Below are 22,154 nucleotides of genomic sequence, written 5' to 3' on the forward strand. Positions count from 1 at the left end.
AGATCATCAGCGGTGATATCAACATCATGTGAGAGTTCTTCGATGTTATTTTATTGTTCATCCTCATCAATACTCTCATTGATTTGAGGAACAATAATTTTTCGAATACGGGATGATATGGGAGAATTAACTTGAATCTCCTTGATATCAAAATTAATCTTTCGAGATTTTTCACTCCCACGGATTTCATCATTTTTTAGGAATTTTGCATTACCGGATTCTACTATTCTTGATTTGGGCAATAAAATATGTATCCCTTGGATTTTTCTGGATAACCAATAAAATATCCTGAAATAGTTCTTGGATCCAATTTCTTTTCATATGGATTGAATACTCTTATCTCTACAGGACACCCCCAAATATGTAAATGTCTTAGATTGGGCTTTCTATCAGTCCATAACTCAAATGGAGTTGATGAAACTAATTTACTAGGAACCTTATTCAAGATGTACATAATTGTCCTAAGAGTTTCACCCCACATCGACTCAAGTACAGAAGAATAATGCATCATACTCCTAACCATGTCCATCAAAGTACGATTTCATCTTTCAGCAACACAATTGTACTGTGGCACACTTGGTAATACATATTGAGTATAAATACTTCGTTGTTCTAGGAATCTAATAAAAGGGCCAATATTCTGACCAGATCCATCATATCAGCCATAAAATTCACCACCTCTGTTAGATTTGATAATTTTAACTTTTCTATCTAATTATCTCTCAATCTCATTTATGTATACTTCAAGAGTATCAACGGCTAGAGACTTTTCATGTATTAGATAAATATAGTCATATCTAGACAGATCATCTATAAATATGATGAAATATTTTTCTTCACTAAAACAAGGAATATGGAGTGGTCTGTAGATATCAGTATGAATAATCTCAATAAGTTCTTTACTTCTTATGGTATTTTTGTTTATATGTTTAGTTTGCTTTCCCTTAATACAATCTATACAAATATCAAAATCAGTGAAGTCTAAATATTCCAAAATATTATCCTTCATTCTTTCCTTGAGATATGCCCCAATCGTCTATGCCACAATATAGAAGATCTTTCATTATTGAAACTGCTAGTCATATGTGCCCAGCAAGCCAATCACGTGAGTGATGGCACGTGTCACTTGATGCAGAATTTTTTTACTTATTATATTTTGGCGTATATCACTTTATAACTATTGCATAAATGCATATATATATATTGTGATGTCCTTGGATTTGTGCAATGGGAATCGGATCGTGATGAGATCACGATAATGAGATCGATTCATCTTTAAACACATATCCTAAATAATCCCGATCATAGGTTACTCGAGAGGGACATCGTGATAACCGGATAGACTAGTGTGCTGTATACCCGTCCATATGATGGATGCAGTTAGTCTCATAGCTGCTCGTGTAGGGACACTAGGGATACAGTACATGTGCTCATTGGAGAATGAGTTCACTGATTGATCCACTTACGGAATGTTGGATGGTTAATGATGCCTTATTGTCAGATAGCGATTCCGTAGTCCTAGTGGTGTATCTGGTCCTTAGACTTGAGACACCAAGGATGTCCTGTATGAGTGCTCCACTCTTTGATACCAGACTTATAGGTTTGGCTGTCCCCAGATCTAGTACAGCTGGTCATTGGGAGTGGTAGTCGACCTTACGAGGGCTATTGAGTGTCGATAGAGGATCATCCACTCTCGGCGTCATGAGAGGAATATCCCATGTGTTTTTGCTCAGTCAAATCCCTGGCCAGGGTCATTCGGGTTGAGAGAGAAAGAGTTCTCCGGGAGAATCCGATTAGAGCGAGACTCGAGTAGAAACCGTATGGGTCTGACAACACCATGCTCGATATACGGTCTCTGGGATATTAGATGGATGAGGGACTATGGGTACATGGTAACTGAGGACAGACAGGTCCAATGGATTGGATTCCCCTGTATCGTCTGGGGACTACGGCGTAGTGGCCTAGTACGTCCGTAGTCGATGAGTCGAGTGAATTATTACAGAGATAATAATTCACTGAGTTAGAAGGAGTTCTGACAGGTATGACTCACGGCCAGCTCGATATTGGGCCTAGAGGGTCACACACATATGGTAGGCATTACGATGAGTAGAGGTTCGGATATGAGATATCCGACGGAGCCCTTGTCTTATTGGATGCAGATCCAATACCCACTAGGGAAGGACCCATTAGGGTTTGACACGGGATCTCTATAAATAGGAGGGATTCACAGCCTCATAGGCTAGAGTCTTTGCTTGCCTTTCCTATTCTCCTCTCCTTCTCCACCTCAGAGTAGGCCTGGAGTTTTGAGGAGCGTTGTCGTAACCCTGCTGTGTGGATCACCGCTAGAGAGGAGGACGCTTGACCTCCTTCACCCTCTCCTAAGGATCTGCAAGGAAACAGGGATATACGATCTCCCTAGGTAACACAATCTATACGCAGTTTCATGTTTCGTGGATTTTTGCGTACCAATCTTTGCACGACGACGAACATCTCTTTGGGAATCGGAGATTTTGTTTTCTTGTTCTTCCGCTGCGCATATGATGTCGCCCCCCAATGATTTCCCAACAGAAACTACGTTTCAATCCAACACTTGATTACAAGGTCATTAATGTCTCCGCAAACTCAAGATCCAAATTAATTCTATACAAACCATCATATAGAATTCCAGAACCAACTTTTATTGAATCATATAATATACTGAGTTTTCCACTACCAAAAGAAAAATAATATCCTAACTCATCAATTCTAGAAAGAGAAACCAAATTTTTAAAAATTGTAGAGACATAACATGTGTCAACAAGATCCATCAAGTGACCCGTCTCTAAGTGTAGACGATAAGTTCCCATTGATATCACTTTCGCTTTAAGACGATTTCTCATAATGATGAATCTTTCATGTTCTTTTGGTTTCCGAATTGAAATAAATCTCTGCATGTTATTTATAACATGAGTTGAAGTACCAGAATCAATCTACCAAGTGTTAGAAGGAACTTCTGTTAATACCTTTCTTTTCGAACCAAGTCTTACGTTTAATGCAATCCTTCTTCACATGTCCTTTCTTGCCACAAAAGAAGCACTTTACAATAAAGGCTTTCTTTGATTGATAATGCTTCAATTTTTTTTTCTTATTACCAGCTCCTTGAGTAGCAGCCATGACATTATATGAACTTTCTTATCTTAATCTCAATTCTTCCTGAATACACATGCTAGTCAACTTATTCAAGTCCCACTTATCCTTATTTGTATTATAGTGAATCTTGAATGGGCGAGAAGGAAGAGAATTGAGAATAAATTACATGAGGAAAGAATCATCAACATTCATGCCTAATGTTTTAAGTTTTGCAGCTTTGTCAGTCATATTGAGGATGTGATCCTGAATTCCTCGAGTACCATCATAGTGAACCGTAATCAGTTCTTTCATTAATGTGCCAGCCAATGACTTATCAGCATATTTAAATCTATCTTCAATAACTTTTAAATATTCCTTTGCGCTAGTTACAATCGATAATGAAGTCTTTATGTTATTTGCAATTGTCATTCTTATGAACATTAAACTAAGCCTATCAGATCTTTCCCAAGCCTTCATTTCATTAACTTGTTTTACAATACTTTCATTAGTCAAGTTTGTAGGCTTTTCAACAAGTAATACTAAATCAAGATCTAATACACCGAGTGTGAATTGCACATGCTCTAACCATTCTGAATAATTTGATCCAAATAGTACAGGGACACTAGATGCATAAGAATGTATATGCGGAAGTGCTACTGTAAAAAATATAGAACAACATTAATGCTTTGAGTTTGTCAAAAATTGATGAACTATTGATATCATCTATATTACACCTTTGAGTGGAATATTGACATATCTAGTATTCACTCAAGAATATTTATGGATGACTGATACCATTCTTGTGGAATAGTGTTGTTACCTTTGGGTATACAACCATAAACTACAAGGATATCCAAAAATAATATCATCCTACCCCATCACATAATTATTTGAATTAGATTCTCCTTTGCGATTATCTAAATCTTCTAATTATATATGTCATTATGAATATTATTTTCTTAATATTATTTAGGACTAATTCCTTAATATTATTTTATAAGTCATTAGTCCAGATCACTTTGGTGGCTATAAGACTAATGTAATAATATAAAATAAAATATCAAATATCCTATAAATGATAAAACTTTTATTATAATTCATATCACAAAAAGTCTATCATTCTAGGCCACTTTGGCAGCTACTAGTCAGATAAAACTTAAGGAAATAAATTACAAATAATATTAATCAATTTCTTTAATTTTTGTTAAACAATTCAATAATAAAATAACCATAATAATTATTAAATATTAATGCTAAGTAGTTCAATAATAAATAACAATAATAATTATTGAATATTAATGCAAAGAAATTCAATAATAAATAATAATAATAATTATTAAACATTAATGCTAAGCAATTCAATAATAAATAACAATAATAATTATTAAAAATTAATGCTAAGCAATTTAATAATAAATAATAATAATAATTATTGAACATTAATGCTAAGTAATTCAATAATAAATAGCAATAATAATTATTGAATATTAATCAGTAAGAAAACTCATATGATAATCATGATAACATATAAATCATGCCTTCATGTGAAAGGTAAACATTATTTCATAATTTCATATATATACATGTGAATAAGTAAATAATTTTTTTTAAATAATAATTAGATTTTTTTTATATTTTATTTACTACATATATAATCAATAATTCATATAAATCATGCATTCATGTGAAAGGTATACATTATTTTATAATTATATATATATATACATGTGAATAAGTAAATAAAATTTTAAAAATAATAATTAGATTTTAATTTTATTTATCACATGTATAATCAATAATTCATATGAGAAAACTATAAAGTGAACCATAATTTATATTTTTTTTAACAAAATTAAATCCAATCAAATAATCAAAAATATAATCATGATTAAAATTAATCATAATTATAATAAATCATATTTATCAATTTTTTAATTAAGAATATAAACTAAATTTCTTAATTTTAATAAAACCGTAAATATTTGAAAGGATATAAATTGAAAATATGCAAATGGCAGAACTGTAATTGATAGATATTAAACCCGAAGGTAAAACCGTAAATATATTGACAGCATATAAACTAAAATTATGAAATTTACAAAGGGCAAAACTATAATTTTATAAAACTCTAGCCTCGAGGGCAAAACCATAATTATGCCAAAAACCCTAATTTACCTTCGTCGTCGCCGGCGTGTGCGGTGTTGCCGCTGGTGCCTGCGGTGCGGCCGCCTGTGCGGGCTGTTGCCTGTACATGGCTGTCGGTGACAATTCTAGCTTGCACGCGACCATTGTCGCCACGGCGCTACAGTCACGGGGCTACCACTGCTCGCGCACGGTCGCCACATTGGTGTAGCCTTCTCGCACGCATGGCCGTCGCCGGGGTTCTCTGCCTGTGTGCGGCCGTCGCCTGTGCATAGCTGCCTACGACATTTTCAACCTACACAATTGGCTATCGCATGGACGGGTTTTGTGATGCCCGTGTACAGGACAGGTTCTATGATGCGCACGCTACCCGACATAGTCGTAGATTCGCAGCGAGGTCGACGGTGATCATTGCTACTTAGCAATTCTTGGAAGATGAAGATAATTTATGCATCGTAAACAAATTTATAGATATAATGCATTTGATCTCAAAAACCGAGCTCTGATACCAAATGTAAGCATAAAATCTATAATTATGCCATATCAAAAATGTGAAAATAACTTTTATGCTAGGATCAGAATCAAATGCATAGATCTAATTATTACAATACGTACCTTTCGATGCCATCTGTTTATAGATCCCGTTTGAGCTGCTAAGCACCGTCTTTGATCCAAACACCATCTTTAATCCAAGATCGTTACAAGCATCGTCTTTAATCCAATATCACCACGGAATATGCAATGAGTAGATCCTTTCTCCTCTCTTCCTATCATTTCATAAGACCCACTAAGATTGATGGATTTTGGAGGAGAGTGTTTTTGGGGAAAGAGTTGAGTAGATCCCTCAACGGAGAGGTATGTTTGTAGCATGTGTCAACGCTCTCTCAACCCTCTAGAGGTCCTGTCTTTTTATAGGCAAGAGCAGAGGGTCTACGATAAGATGTCAGGAGATTTCCTCCCATTAAGATTATCTCCCGAGGAATCGTCGTAAGTGGACTTCTATTCTATTGGCTAAAATATTTCAACGAAACCTAATTAATTATATTATATATCTTATCGAATTATAAAAAGATCACAAAAACCTAACAATTATTGCATTGTGTTCTTTAATGTTATCCTCCGTCTCCTTAGTGTAGCTCACAGATGATCACTCCATCTTCAACACTTGACCACAATGATATTGTACATGATGAGTCGGTAATTGATGTTGTAAATTGAGCAAACATGATGAGGACCAACTCCGATTGCACACGAAGCCACCACCACCTATTTGCAATGGAAAAGAGCCCATAGACGAGGATTAACGGATTGGGGTGGCACGGGGCCGAGCCCACATCGCCTTACTGTTCGGTACCAACCCCCGCAAAAGATGACAAAGGGTCCCACCACGTCACGTTGCCGGATCTCAGAAAGTTTTTGGTTATCAGTTTGTCTAACCTCAGTAGCATTACGGCGAGTGCCATGCGGAAGAGTAGGAGTATAATAGCGGCGTGGATGCGATTCCCTGATTCTATAATTTTAATTACTTGTTGCATTACATTATTATAGATTTTGATGGTCTAATATATCTAAAAAAAGTTAAAGCTAAGTTTTGGGTTTTATTAAAGAATCATGGCTTGAAAGAAAATGCGATAGAAATCAGATTGGGTTGTGTTTCGGGAAAAGTGGTGCTTATTTTTGTAATTATAAATTTTCGTAAGAGAATAGGGTTTATCTCGCTCGTGTCAATCATGCCGCGGTGGGAAACAACACAAACCTGTTAGAAGCAAAACGGGCAATTGAGATTGTAGTGCGGGCCAAGCCCGCGTGGTGAGTGGAGGAAGATTGGTCTCGATCATTAGCGTGTGGAAAAAGGGCCCAAATCCGAACGTCCTTTCAATGTATCTGATTCCGCGACTGCAACATTCACAGCCGCGCGTGTTTACTTGACACCCTTTTTGGCATCGTCAATTTTTTTGACGTGCGAGCCAATCCACACGTGCGAGAGCCAATCCACTCGTGTGCAACTTAAAACTGTATTGGCACCGTAGATGGCAATGATATATATTTCTTTTTTTTTTGCCTCTTTTATTGAGAATTATTCCGTCGTATTTGAAACTATGAACTCCCTCCGATGTGCTTAGGAATACTGACAGACACTGCAAGACTAATAAGTTCTCATTTTATTACCCTTTATATTTTATATTGTTATTAGTTTCAGAATACGCCGTTTGGGAAACCACAGGTTTTGGTTTTCCCAAGACGAAGCCTTTTACCGAACCCCCATTCCCACCCTCCGAACATCCAATTGCTAATTGTTTATGAAGGAAAATTAAACTAAAACCCTCCATTCTCTATAAATAAACAGACGTGTCTCCTTCTCTCTGTCGCTCCCTCTCTCTCTCTCTCTCCTCGACTCGCCTCCGCCCCTGTCATTCTCCCGTCTCCTCCACGAGGATACTAACTGAAACCCGGCCCTTCTCCCCCCTCCTCTTCTAGCGGGTGGGGGTCCGAAGCATCGAAGCTGGCCAGCGGGCACATGGACGGCGGTGGCAACTCGCTGCCCTCGGTCGCGGGGGCGGCCGCGACGAAGCGGAGGGTGTGCTACTTCTACGACTCGGAGGTGGGCAACTACTACTACGGGCAGGGTCACCCGATGAAGCCCCACCGGATCCGGATGACCCATGCCCTCCTCGAGCGCTACGGCCTCCTCGGGGGCATGCGGGTCCTCCGCCCCTCCCCTGCTGACGACCGCATCCTCCGTCGCTTCCACGCCGACGACTACGTCGCCTTCCTCCGCTCCGCCAACCCTGAGGCCCTGAGCGACCCCGGCGCCCTCCGCCGCTTCAACGTCTGCGATGACTGCCCGGTCTTCGACCGCCTGTACGAGTTCTGCCAGGTCTACGCTGGCGCCTCCGTAGGCGCCGCCAAGGAGCTCAACCGCGGCCACGCCGACATCGCCATCAACTGGTCCGGTGGCCTCCACCACGCCAAGCGCTGCGAGGCTTCCGGCTTCTGCTATGTTAACGATATCGTCCTCGCCATCCTCACTCTCCTTGAGCACCACGACGTGAGCCCCTGCTTCTCTCCTCGCTCTCGATCCATCCGTCGAGCACCTTTTCCTTTTCCTCACCTTCCTTTTTCTATTTACTGGTTTTCTTCTTACCTTTGAATGATCGCACCTTTTTGTGCTGCCTCAATCCAATATCTTCTCTATTTTCCTTTGAGCAAATAGATGTTGTCAACAAAATATGACCGTAACGATGGCTTCATCGACATACCGTCTACTAAGAACAATGACCCCCAAGGGACTTACTGCTTCTGGCTTGACTGGGTTTTTTTTCACATTCTCGTATCATGCAAAGATTTTTCTTCCTTTGATCTTGGGATTAGATCGAGGTGATGTTGCTTTCCTTGTTTCAATCAGCAATCCTTTGAGAGGTTCCTCTGTTTTTGCATCTAGATTCAGTTCTGATATTTTTTGACATTATTACCTTCCCTAAATCGCGCTATTGACTTGAGAAGATTTTCTTGAATTGCTTTGTTTGCTCTTGAGATTAGGGTTCTCGTACAACACAAGTGTTTGAAGAGATATATGCACTTATATTCTCGAATTGCTGCTTAGGAATTTTTGCCAGATTTAACTCGTACCAATCCTGGAGCTGCAATTGCACACGTTTGACCAAATGACAGACAAGTACATCGTGAAATCCTTCTGGCCTTTTAGACACCATAACCAGCTTCATCTTACATAAAATGTGTTTGTTAAATCCCCAGTCCTTTGTGAATGGTGCTGCTTACTTAGCAGTTACCAAGGAGTCTAACAAAATAATCAGTAACACAAAACCCAGTTCACCGTTAACATATATTTGGATCGATATGATCCAAGACGAGTTTATTCATCTTAAATAAATTAAATGTTTGTGAAATCCCAGCTCTTTTTGAGTAGTGCAGATTACATAACAGTTACTGAGGAAGGAGCCTCACAAAATAATCAGTAATCACAAAACCCAGTTCACCATTGTTATATATTTGGATCAATATGATCTGGGATGAGTTTATTGATGGTTTGATATGGTGCATTTGATTGACAAGCTGCAGTTGCTCATGTTCATTTCGAGTTCTATCTTAGTGTACTCCGTCTTCTTTTATTCCACTCTTCTTCAGTGACATGTTCATTTCTTATCTGGTTGCAGCGTGTTCTCTATGTAGACATTGATATTCACCATGGAGATGGGGTAGAGGAGGCCTTTTACACAACAGATAGAGTAATGACGGTCTCATTCCATAAATTTGGTGATTATTTTCCTGGGACTGGGGATATACGTGATATTGGATATGGTAAAGGAAAATATTATGCATTAAATGTCCCTTTGGATGATGGAATTGATGATGAAAGCTACCATTATCTTTTCAAACCTATCATGGCAAAGGTCATGGAAGTTTTCAGGCCCGATGCTGTGGTACTTCAGTGTGGTGCTGACTCCTTATCTGGAGACAGGTTGGGTTGTTTCAACCTTTCTGTCAGAGGCCATGGAGAGTGTGTAAGATATATGAGATCTTTTAATGTGCCACTGATGCTGCTTGGTGGTGGTGGATATACAATACGTAATGTTGCTCGCTGCTGGTGCTACGAGGTATAAAGGACGTATCTTGTGCCATTTAACTACTTAGTTTCCTTGCATATTCATCAATCATAGCTTTTACCAGGTGCCTTGTGCAGCCTTTCGTCAGACTTTTATAATTCTGATAGCTATCTTCCATGTGTCCCTAAAGTGGATCGGTTTGTTGTTTGCATCTGAAGCAGTCATGTTTTAAATTTCTTGTCATGGTATGCTTGTTGCTGAGAATGTCGATGCTTTAGTTAATTCTGTCATTAGTTTCATGTCATGCTTGACATTTGATGAATACTTCTTCTTTTGGATATTGTTACGTTTTCTGATTTAATGAGCATAACCTTCACTCGTTGTGCCGTTGCCTGTCTGCATCGCCCTTGTTAAAACTATTTAGAAAGGTCTGGTTAGCTAATGTTTGACCTCTTTTACTTTTGAAAGTGTTAAAAAAAAATTCTGTGAATGTAACATGCAGTGTCTTCGCAACTTGATGAATTCTTCTGACTAATTTCTAATCACATTTAGTTTTTCAACTTTGGAGCAGACAGGAGTTGCCCTTGGTGTTGAAGTGGAGGATAAGGTGCCTGATCATGAATACATTGGGTATTTTGCCCCAGACTATAATATCCATGTTGCAACAAGTAACATGGAAAACAAGAATTCACGCAAGTCGTTGGATGACATAAAGGTAAAACTACTAGAATATCTTTCAAAGCTCCAACATGTTCCAGGTGTTCAGTTTCAGGAACGACCGACTGATATGGATCTCGAGGAGGTACTGTTCTTCTCCCAATGTTTCCAGCTTGCGGTATGATTGGGCTCAAAAAATAATCACATTTTCTTGGAATAACCAAGACCTATTGACTGTTGATTTGATGTGATCGATTTTCACTAGTCTTGTGTTCTGTAGTCTCTCATCATTCTTTATTCTGAATGGATCAAAGTGAAATAATAATTGAAATATTGGAACTTTCAACTTTCTTTGACCATTATGATATGATTCCTACATATTTCATGCCAACCAAGTAATTTGCTATGCCACGATTAAACTTGATTTTGCTATTGTAGACTTATTGTTATGTTGTCAGTTTTCCTGTTTCTATGAATAAATCTGCAAGCATAAACTGATTGATGTATTGATGTTTATTTTTGTATGCCATTGAGATCTTTAAATCAAGGTTTCATCCATTTGAGAATCAGGAAATGCAAAATTTCTGATGCATTATTGTGGTTTGTCAACAACATCGTATAAAGCAGTCTCATGTTAGTACTAATTCAATCTAAAATTTAGGATCAGTAATTATGATGATGGTGTCAACCACAGACTAGTGGCTATCTCTAATTTTGGCAACTTTTTGCTGGCTTCCTTTGATGGTCCAGAAGTCACTATTAACTCATAAAAAGTTACAAAATTAAACTTCAAATTTGATTCCTTTACTGGATGTTCACCAAAACTGATGTTTAATTTGTATGTTACAATACTTTATGATAATCCTTCTGTCAAATTTTTTATCTTTAAGAAGCAACTTTTTGCCTATGTTGGAACTCGGAACTAGTCTTGTAGAACACTTGGGAGCATGTGCCATTAATTTAAAAGTTAAAAGGATATTTTGGCTTATTATAGCTATCACAGAGCTTGTTTAACATAGTAGTGTGGACTACCGCATGTTAGATCTTCAACAAATCAGGATTGGTATGGTCTTTGAAAAGTAGCTTTCATTTTTTTTTTTTTGGATTTTTTTAAAAATTTGTTTGAATGATGTATGGCTGAATCATGCATCTGAGGGCTCTCTGCAAGCAACAAGACATACATGCAACTTTTTTGTTTGTAGCGTTGAATTGGTATAACTAGATGATGCGCCACTGAAATTACATCTGAAGTTTAGTTTCTGAGCAATAAAATGATTTTTTATTCATTTGTATTCTTAATCCTTTTTTCCTCTTTTAATTCTTTGTGTTCTTGTCTCTAGTTTTAATCGTCATTGGTATTCTTAAGCTTGAAATTCACTTTCTCTGGCATGGTATATATAGAGATCTAAAGAGTTGGTCATGCTGGCTGGCGTGGCACAAGTATTCTGGCATTAGTCATCTGCCCTTGCCGGTGTGCATAAACTTTATTAATGGGGTACCAGCATTGTGCCTGGGCACTTTCAAACTTGACATAAGCATGACAGCCTGCATATTGCAGCACATGCTGTCTCATTAATATGGTATGATAATCATTGTTTGATTCTAACCATAGAAACTGTGAGCAATCACTGAAATATGGCATTGGAATAAATGGATAAATTGATACTTGTTATTACAAGTATATTGGTCATTTATTAAAATGGATCCATGTATGAAATGGAACTCCCAACTCTGAGAACTAATTATAATTAAGTAATTATCACTAAGAGTAGATAATTACTTAATTATAATTATCATACAGAATCTGATATTCACTACCAGTTGGATGATGCAGCATATCCTTGCAATCACCTGGTTTCATATGCTCCATGTAGTGTAGGCAAGGAACCAAGATATGGGTCAAGTAGCAGCAAATGGAAGCTATATGAAAGTGCTTCAAAGATAAGACATAATATGTGTGAATTACTTGTTAATGGAGCAACAAGATTTTACCAGCTGGTGCACCGAATTCAGTATAAGCTTTTGGCTTGTAGGAGTTGGCTTATAGTGAAAATTATTTAGTTTGGTGTTGGCTAACTTTCTCGAGGGATGAGATAATGTTGTTATGTATCAACAAATTGCATCTGCAACTTGCTTATTATCTTGTTGATTATGGTAGTCTAATGCTAACATCTAGGAAAAGGTTCATCGAGGCTAACGAGAAATGCTGGAAATTTTATAACAAGTTGTATATACATAAATTAAAAAACAAGTTATACAAATGTTGTATCAGGTGTAGTGGCAAATAGCTACACATAAAGCTAAAATTTATCATGGTGCTTATATTGACAAATTAGGTAAGCTCTTTTTCAGACTCGTACACAAAAAATTTGGAAGCAAAACGATAATCAACGAAACCATATTTCTTCTGCTGTATTCCCAATGTAGAGATGTTTGCAAGTTTGATGACTGCATAACCCTTATCAGCATCCATGATTAATCAAATTTTATTTTATTTTTTATATTTTTTCATCCAGGAAAATGAGGACCAGGAGGATACAAATGAAAAAAATGATCATAACTCTGACAGGGATGAAAGGCCCGAATCTTGAGAGATCCCATGGTAATCATCTTCTTTATGGCAATAGGATCATTTTCAGTCGAAGATGACCTCCAAATAACATTCAGAATTCAGTAGTTGCAGCTTAACATTGTAAATGTAAGAGCTTTTGTGCAGTCTTGAAATTTGGAAGTTACTAGAACAATAGGCTTGCATCATGACAATCTTTCTATCTTCTCTTCAAGGGATGTGGAATTGAGAATCAGTAATTCAGTTTTAACCTCTATGTATTTAGAACATTCGGACATACAGATGAAGACCTTTTTAATGATGGAAGTATCTGTTTGAGCCATCGGAGCTTTTCTGTGTCTCCTGATTCGTGTTGCGAAAAGGTACCCTGTCAAAACGTCGGTGCATTCTTTTGATTCGAAGGCTTTACCCGTGAAGTCTTAGTTTAAAGCAGTAGTCGTATGCTTGAATGAACTGTTGTAATTCGTGGATTACAATTTTTTTTTTGTTTCCCTGACATTTTGCTGCAAACATGCGTGTAAATTGCATTATCATTAAAACTTTATGATCATTATTATGGTTATGATTGCAAATGTAAATTTCTTATGTAGTATTTGGTTCTTGCTTTCGTCTCACAAGAAGTTATTTTCTTGAACTTTTCATATAGACAATGCTTTTAATTGTTTCATTAGGTATTCTTTTTTCTTTCTTTCTTTCATTCATTCATATGATGCAAGGATGTTATTCCTCGTAGATTCTAGAGGTATGTTTTGTGTAGGTGTTAATAAAGCCATATTACTGACCTACTTAATCTCCCAGTAAGTCATAAAAACTTCAAACTAAATGTAGAATTTCAGTAAAAAAAAAAAAAAAGTAATAGAATTTGTTACAGAAAAAAAATGTTAATTTATGGGGTGTTTTTTCCTCCTCTTATTTCATCTTTAGCCGGTGGTCTTCGTGTTCCTGTAGAGAGAGACTTGAGGAGGAGTTGTAGAGTAGAATATATATAGAGACTGAGGAGTTGTAGAGTAGAGTAGAATATATATAGTTGGGGGAAATAGAATATCTAGTGCTTGTGCCCCACGTGACGGTCACGTGAAAGTTAACCTCGTATGGTTTCCTTGTATCGAACCATACATATTAACTGTGACACCCACCCTTTTACAGCCCGTCGGATGGATAGGTTTTGTTGTACAAAAGTAATGAGAGCATAACATACATGTTTTGATGTAACAACAAAACGAAAAACATCATCCTTTACAGCCTAACTTGTACGTACGTACGCTTCGAACACAACAAATCCGACCCGACTCGATATGTCTGGTCGAAGGACATAGACGCAATAATAAGATTGAAAGATACCCATCACCAATTGAAAGATACAAAAAGAAGTAGCTACACGATGGCTAGTGTATAGTTGTAGTACTACTACAGCATGCTGACTTGAGTAACAACCAACAATTAAAAGAAGAATATATGGTCTAAAAGGCTTTCACAACAACGACAACAACAAGACGAAGCATAAGACATGATGATGTCCAAACTATATATATATATATATATATATATATATATATATATTGGGAATATGGTCGTGTGTTGATTTTCTTACTATTACTTGCTAATGAAAATCCAGAACTCAAGAATCTTAGCAGCCTGGAGAAAACTTGGAAGTTTTAGCCATACACTCCATTAATTAGTACAATTGCAAGAACCATCATCTGCCTGCATTTTGACTTCCTCTGATTTCTTCAGTTGCCATTTGAAGTTCTCCGGACCTCCATAGTTTTGCCACTGGAAAGATTTAGCTAGCAAGCAAGCAAGCAAGCTCTTCTGTACTAGGAATACAGGCCGTCCCGAGGACCATATGGTTGTACCCATAGACCTGGACCAAATAAAATCACTCAAACCTTTTTGCTAGGATCAAATAAATTTCTCAACTCACAAGAATAACTCAGAGCATGTGCAGTGTTATAAAAGCAGTGAAAGGGCCCATCCTCAAACACAGTAACTCATTGTCCCAACATTTTATTTGCTGGGAAAGAAACTAATCCACCATGACTGCTTCAAAAACTGAGTTATGGCAACATAAATAACTAAGAACCCTATTTTTGTTTTTTCTAATCAATCTTTTGAAGGAAAAAAGTTGATGGTATGGTTCCGCTATCAGTTCTCCAAAACTACATCGAGCTTGTAGTTTAAGTGAATCATCTACCAACTTAAAATAGACTTAAATCATTTTGCAGTTGTGCGACCACGAAAACACATTTTCACCACATAGACAGCAGGTGACCAAATGATGGATTTAGTTAATTAAGAGGCTTGCAGGTGACAGGCCTGGCTCTCTCTGTCGCGCCTCGTGCCAAGTACACTCTAGCACAAATATCAAGGACCGACAACATCATATGATATCATCACATGCCATATAACTAAAAGTTATAATAGCAATAATAATCCAACGATGATCCAACTTATTACATAAATTGTTCGATATTATTTAATTAAATATGAAAACCTAATAAGAAGGAAATAAGTTAGGAGTTGATTGCTCAGCAATACTTATACTCATATGACATGTTTTGCAATTCCTGTGCTTGCTCACTATTTGTCCTGGGCTTCTGAAAAATTTTATAACAATAATATTCAATAACAATGCTGAGTACGGTAATCCTGAGTAGGCAAAAGGTGCATCCAAGCAGATGATATAATAAAATGATAAAAAAGCTTCACAAATGATGGTTACAACATGAAAGAATACAATGTACAATCCACACAAGGATCATATATGTAAATACAACAAACATCATGCACATTTCATCATCGGCAAATGAGATGCCCAAATCTCTCGGGATGATTCAGTTCTCCCAACTGTTAATAAAGAGGAATCATATCGCACTCCCCACAATTGATGGAGTGGTGCCTCACCTGTCACGGTGACGACACATCTCCTCTTTCCCTAGCGGAAGACCGAACAACTATCACATCCGACGGTCCACTCATCTCTTAGGTGCTATAGGCACCTAGAGAATCATCCTATTAGGTCTACTACTCTTAGTAGAAAAACTAGTGTATCTCTAATCAATATCACACATCAATCAATATGACCAAGTCACATCAAATCATACGTCCATATGCATGTACATACACAACATAAAAGATGAGTCAAAGGGAAATTTGACATATTCAGCATCCAAGTCAATCAAAGTCAAAGAGAGTCAAAGGGATATAATATGACAAATAGTTACAATTTGCAAGTATAGGTTTTAGCAGGTCTAAATCATTAATTATAGGTAACTATGGAACTCAAAGTAACCCAATGATCACATTTTTATCATTTAACATTTTCAGGGAGTTTTCTGCATCTTTGGGTTTTTTTTTTGTAATTTTTTACTATTTTCTACACTATTCTAAAGTATTTACATATTTATTAATTATCTTATTTCCAATTAAATTAGTGTTCAAGGGCCTGTTCTGGGTTCAGCCCACTAACAGCCCGCAGTGCTACCCTGTGGGTTGGGCCACATAACCAGCCCACTACTTGGGCTTATTCAGAATTCAGCCTCCCCAAATCAAAATTGGGTGTATAGATTGGGCTCGCCCATAATGTGGTCAGGTTTGACCACATGATGATTGCGTTCATTCTAGGGATATGATTTGGGTTCAATCAGTAAGTGGTCAGGTTCAACCACATGATGATTGGATTCAATCAGGATACATGACTTGGTTCGACCCACTAGAGGACAGATTAAATCAATCATGAGTCATCTAGGATCAAGCTGATCTAACCAAATTGCACTGATTTGGCTAGGTGACTAGGTTGGACCAGTCCAGATTGGTCATAGCCATGCCTATGTGGCAGATCCTGTTGGGCCACAATGCATCATGCTGTGTCAGCATTTACAGCAGACATGGCTCCACATATTGCTGATATGGCGATGGATAGTGCCGACATGGTAGCAGTCAGCACTGATGAAGCAGTGACCAGCGCTGATATGACACTGAACAGTGCTCACGTGTCAATGAACAGTGCTGACATGACAATGGTCAGTGCTTATGTGTCGGCAAATAATGCTACCATGGCATGTTACGGTAGACTCAGCTTGACAGCATACTGTTGTGTCAGCAGGCAACCCGACTGTACAAGTATGGGTGACATGGCAGTAGGGTCATCATTGACATGACTGTTGTGTGACGTGGCAGATGATATGGGCAGGACTGCAATGCAGTCTCCTAAGTCAGCCATCACTACTGACTTTACACAGCCTGTGATGACGTAGTGAGTCAGCATCGACGTGGCAAGTGACAGTGCTAGCATACTATGGTCTGCAATACAGTCTACTGTGTGATCGGGCATTGCTGACGTGGCACCTGGGCCGAGGTGGCAACAATGTTGATATGGCAGGTTGATGGGGCAGACATGTGGACTGCAATGCAGTCTGCTGTGTCAGCAGTCATGCTGAGTTGACACATGCATAGGCTGACATGACAGCAGTCAACACTGAGATGGCAGGTGATGTAGATCGCTGATGTGGCAACAGGTACAAATTTCATAAACAAAATATTCCTCATTGAATAACATTAGATATCAAATAAATAGGATATTAGAGACCAAATAAAATAGGAAAAACAAGGACCAGATTAAGAATTTAATCCGAACAAGAAACAGAGACTAGATCAATCTATAGAACTTAACTCGAACGACAATCATGGGTTAGATCAATCATCTAATTTTGGGCATGAAACATGAGCTAGATCAGTTGATACCAATCAAAATCAAATGAGGGTGGGATGCCTACCTCAATCCTTTTGACGATATCTCTCCGTCTTCCAGTGAAACTTTCACTCTTCGATTTTCCTTCTGCCGTCAACAGAAGAAGAAAGCAAGGAACAGAAGAAGAAACAGAAGTACCCGGCTAATTAACTACGGAGTCGGTTTCATCTTCCCGATCCTAGTAAATCAAAATTTGTTGCTGACAAATCTGAACAAAGCCTAAAATACACCTCCACCCACTTGCATGCTACGGTTACGACACTATCATAATCAACACATCTTCTCATTGTGACCAAATGATGCAATATCACAAATAATGAGTGCAAACTTGGAGAACAAGAAGCACCTCATGAATATATAGTCACTGGTGGGTGGTGCCATCTCTATCTGCAGGGGAGCTTGCATCATTTTTAACAAAATATGAAGAAGCTTCTGCCTCCAAGAGTATACGCCTCAGATGTTTGTCTTCCAAATGTTGCTGCACATGACAATGATGATACTCTACGTTAAAAGGCTAACATCATTAAAAGATTAAAAGGAATCAGATGCATAATGGTTCAGATACAGTGGCATTCCATAAAGTGCAAATGTATCAACTTTGACATTTCATAAAGAGAAGACGTATCAACATTCCATAAGGCTTGAAAACTCATTGGCAGTGGCTCTTTCTTTTGTTTCAAGATTTTTGGACAGAAAAGTCCATGCCAGGAAAAAAATCACAACAGAAATTGAACAAGAAGCACCACTCGGAACAAGAAATGACTTGGATCCTGCAAACTTGTCTAAAAGTTTCTATGTAAATATCAGGATTATTGATGTGATGTTGTTGTTTACTTGTTTCTCAGTATTGACTAGCCAGTGTTGCTATAGGTAGCTGGCACAAAGCCAAGTCTAGAAGTCAGTCATGTTTTCTGATGGCATCATGCTCGAAAATTAGATGTAGGAAAGAACCGAAAAAAAGAAAAAAGCTGAGCATGTGATTCTTGTGGATTGTACACCGAGAGTGCATCTTGATGATTTCCATCCTTCAAAAAAACTGGATACCAAAAGATCATTCATTTTACGTGTGTTTCGCTCGGTGGCAGTGAACATAATTTGTATATTTAGCAAGCTCTTTTTCCTAGTAGTTTGAGTGTACTTTATTTTTCTTGTTTGAAGACAGGCACTCATTCCATCTAATGCCTTTTTTACCTTAGTAACTACGATTACTCGCTTCACTACCTCCTCTGAATTCTTGTTCTTGTTTTACTGATCACATCCCCATCTTTCCTAGTAGTTTGAGTGTACTTTATTTTTCTTGTTTGAAGACAGGCACTCATTCCATCTAATGCCTTTTTTACCTTAGCAACTACGATTACTCGCTTCACTACCTCCTCTGAATTATTGTTCTTGTTTTACTGATCACATCCCCATCTTTACTACGTCTAATGATAAGTGAACTTGCTTTCTGATACTACATAATGCATTCGACACTAGCATAAAAACGAACATTAGGTTCTTCACAATACCTTTTTCTGGCTGTCTTCTGCCTGGCCGAGTGATCAATAACTTTTGCTAAGACATATGATCTACCTATATTCATCTCAATGCAGGAATCTAGCATTGCTTAGAACAAAATAGTCATGCCATCATATATAACAAGAATGAGCGAAACGCATATCATAATCAAGCCAACGAATAAATTTGTCGCACTCGGATCAATGGGGAAGGAAGGGAGGAGAAGATACCGCGAGGCAGGCTCTGTATTTGTCCCACTCGGCGACGCACTCTTCTTTGTCCCACTGGCCCTTGGAGAACTTCTCCGAATACCACCTGCGATCCCCCCTCCAGATGAAAGATGGAAGCCTTTTCGCGTCAGTGACGACGACGGCAAGAAAGAGGCGAAAGAAAAAGGAGTAGACGCGACGAGGATCTCTCCGTCTCCGAGTCCCGCCCCTTGAGGAGGACACGAGGAGGGGGGGAATGAGATGCACCTGTTGAAGCAGTCGTGGTAGGCGTCCCGGAGACGGGCACAAGGAGATGCGGTCGCCCCGCCGCCTCTGCTCGTCTTGTTCGACCCCATCGGATCCGCCAGCGACGGCGTCACAGGTGGCTTCGACAAACCCTGGACTGCTCAAGGGGTTGACTTGTAGTCATGTAATTTTAGATTATTTTATTCCCCTTATTTTGGTGGCTTTTTCTATCAGTAATTTTTATTTTTCTTTTTGCCAACCATTGCATCGCTCGCGGTAAGAAGATAAGAGATAGAGAGGAAAAATCTGAAAATAAATATTTTAAAAATATCTAAAATTAATTAGCCTATTTAACAAATAATAAAATGAGATGGAAGAGATTTTGCTAAAAGATCTTTATGATGACAATGTTAGGATCGAGAGCACTAAGAGGGGGGGGTGAATTAGTGCAGCGGAAATCTTACAGCAATTTAAAAACGAAAGCTGCGTTCGTCCGATAAAAAAACTATTTCGATATAAAAGCAGAATCACAGTGCAGTTTGCGTCTAAGCGCAGTTTTGCGTCTAAGCGCAGTTTGCGTCTAAACACAGTTTGCGTCTAAGCACAGTTTGCGTCTAAGCGCAGTTTGCGTCCAAACTCAGTTTTACGTCCAAACGCAGTTTTACGTCTAAACGCAGTTTTACGTCTAAACGCAGTTTTGCGTCTAAACGCAGTTTTATGTCTAAACGCAGTTTTACGTCTAAACGCAGTTTTGCGTCTAAACGCAGTTTTACGTCTAAACGTAATTTTACGTCTAAATGTAGTTTTGCGTCTAAAAGCAGTTTTGAACCTTGAAAAGCGTTTTACGTAGAAAGCAGTTTGCAGTTATAAATGGAATCCGAATGTAAGCGTAAACTGCAGTGTGAAGATCGTACGAAAACACGATTTACGTTTGAATGCAGATTCTGAAAGATCAGAGCTTAGAAACTCGTTCGTAAAGGCGCAAAGGGCAGTAGCAATGTAGGAGGTTTGCAGTAATGATAAAGTGCTCAAGGTAAAAGCAAACCAGAGATTTAGAGTGGTTCGGTCAGTCTTGACCTACTCCACTTTTGGCTTCCTCCTTCGACGAGGTCACCGACGTCAACTAGCTGCCTTCCTTCAATGGGCGAAGGCTAACTGCCCTTTTACAGTTTCTCTCCTTTTGACAGGCTCAGGAGACAACCTTTACAGATCCTATCTCTCCTCTCTTTACAACTCAAGACTTGAAGAACAGAAGGAGGAGAACTTTAGGACTTTACACAAATTTGAGCTCTTAGAATCACTGAAAAGATCAAGAATTCGGTGTGAATCTATTGTCAATTCAGTGTTGAATGGGTGGGGTATTTATAGGCCCCAACCCAATTCAAATTTGGAGCTTAAAACGATCAAATCCCGGAATTCCGGGATCAGGCGGTTGCACCTCTTGACTAGAGAGGTGGCACCGCCTGGCAGAGCTCGAAGACTGAGCTCAGGCGATTGCACCTCTCTGCCAGAGCTCGAAGACTGAGCTCAGTGGTTGCATCGCCTGGCAGAGCTCGAAGTCTGAGCTCGGTGGTTGCATCACCTGGCAGAGCTCGAAACTGAGCTCAGGCTGATGCACCTCTCTGCCAGAGGTGGTTGCACCTCTCTGCCAGAGCTCGAAGACCGAGCTCAGGCGATGCATCTCCTGTCCAAAGAGGTTGCACCTCTCTGCCAGAGCTCGAAGACCGAGCTCAGGCGATGCATCTCTTGGCAGAGCTCGAAACTTGAGCTCTGGCGGTGCTACCTCTTGACAGAGGAGGTTGCACCGCCCAGTCTCGCTTGGAGACTGAGCCCTGGGCGGTTGCACCTCTTGGCTGGGGCAGTTGCACCGCCCAGTCCCGCTGGAAGACATGGCCTGGGCGGTTGCACCGCCTGGCTGGGGCGGTTGCACCGCCCAGTCCCGCAGCCCAGGCGGTTGCACCTCCTGTCCTAGGCGGTTGCACCGCCTGGTGCAATCAGGGTCCGAATGGTTCGCTCCATTCGGCCCAATTTGAATCTTTTCAGGGGCCCAATTGCCCCAAGATTAAGCTAATGGGATCACCTCCCATTTTCAAGCTTAATCATCGTGCTAACTACGATTAACTCTAAGACAACTTCTGCAGCTATGCTCCGATGCGTCAATCGCTTCTTCCGGCGAGTTTCCGGCGAACTTCCGTCGATCATCCGATAAACCCTCGGTGATCCTTCTGCGGACATCCGGCATACTCCTGGACTTTGCGACGATCCACTTGGCGAGTTCCGACGAGCTTTGCTTGGCAAGCTTCTGGACTTCTCGGATCTGTTCTCGCTGAACCTCCGACGACCGTCCGAACTTCCGTCGAACTCTCGAACTCCCAACGTGATCATGATCTTGACTCCGGCGCAACACCTGC

At 39.1% G+C, this 22,154-nt stretch overlaps 2 protein-coding genes across 7 annotated transcripts; one reads left to right on the top strand and one right to left on the bottom strand.

Moving 5' to 3' along the window:
* The first annotated feature begins 7,609 nt into the window (after positions 1 to 7,609).
* Positions 7,610 to 13,368, top strand: LOC135583091 (histone deacetylase 1-like). 5 transcript variants are annotated; one of them, XR_010494920.1, is made up of 5 exons: positions 7,610 to 8,299; positions 9,426 to 9,866; positions 10,387 to 10,650; positions 12,989 to 13,170; positions 13,257 to 13,368. XR_010494920.1 is itself a non-coding variant. In XM_065142284.1 (5 exons), exons 1-4 carry the CDS (start codon positions 7,769 to 7,771, stop codon positions 13,061 to 13,063), a joined length of 1,311 nt encoding a protein of 436 aa, XP_064998356.1. In that variant the 5' UTR covers positions 7,610 to 7,768; the 3' UTR covers positions 13,064 to 13,074; positions 13,307 to 13,368. The 5 variants fall into 5 exon arrangements, 4 of the variants coding, with proteins under 4 accessions (XP_064998356.1, XP_064998358.1, XP_064998355.1 ...); XM_065142284.1 differs by having other exon boundaries at positions 12,989 to 13,074; positions 13,307 to 13,368; XM_065142286.1 differs by having other exon boundaries at positions 10,387 to 10,617; positions 12,989 to 13,074; positions 13,307 to 13,368.
* A 1,000-nt stretch (positions 13,369 to 14,368) lies between these two features.
* LOC103972925 (uncharacterized protein At4g33100) lies at positions 14,369 to 19,904 on the bottom strand. 2 transcript variants are annotated; one of them, XR_670808.3, is made up of 4 exons: positions 19,765 to 19,904; positions 19,519 to 19,603; positions 17,817 to 18,269; positions 14,369 to 14,905 (listed from the first exon to the last, which is right to left on the bottom strand). XR_670808.3 is itself a non-coding variant. In XM_009387328.3 (4 exons), the coding sequence occupies exons 1-3, from the start codon at positions 19,851 to 19,853 to the stop codon at positions 18,153 to 18,155; spliced, it is 291 nt and encodes a 96-aa protein (XP_009385603.2). In that variant the 5' UTR covers positions 19,854 to 19,904; the 3' UTR covers positions 14,369 to 14,905; positions 18,138 to 18,152. The 2 variants fall into 2 exon arrangements, 1 of the variants encoding a protein (XP_009385603.2); XM_009387328.3 differs by having other exon boundaries at positions 18,138 to 18,269.
* Positions 19,905 to 22,154: the final 2,250 nt, after the last annotated feature.

Source organism: Musa acuminata, chromosome BXJ3-3, assembly GCF_036884655.1.
Source record: "Musa acuminata AAA Group cultivar baxijiao chromosome BXJ3-3, Cavendish_Baxijiao_AAA, whole genome shotgun sequence".
In the NCBI taxonomy this organism is placed as follows: Eukaryota; Viridiplantae; Streptophyta; class Magnoliopsida; order Zingiberales; family Musaceae; genus Musa; species Musa acuminata.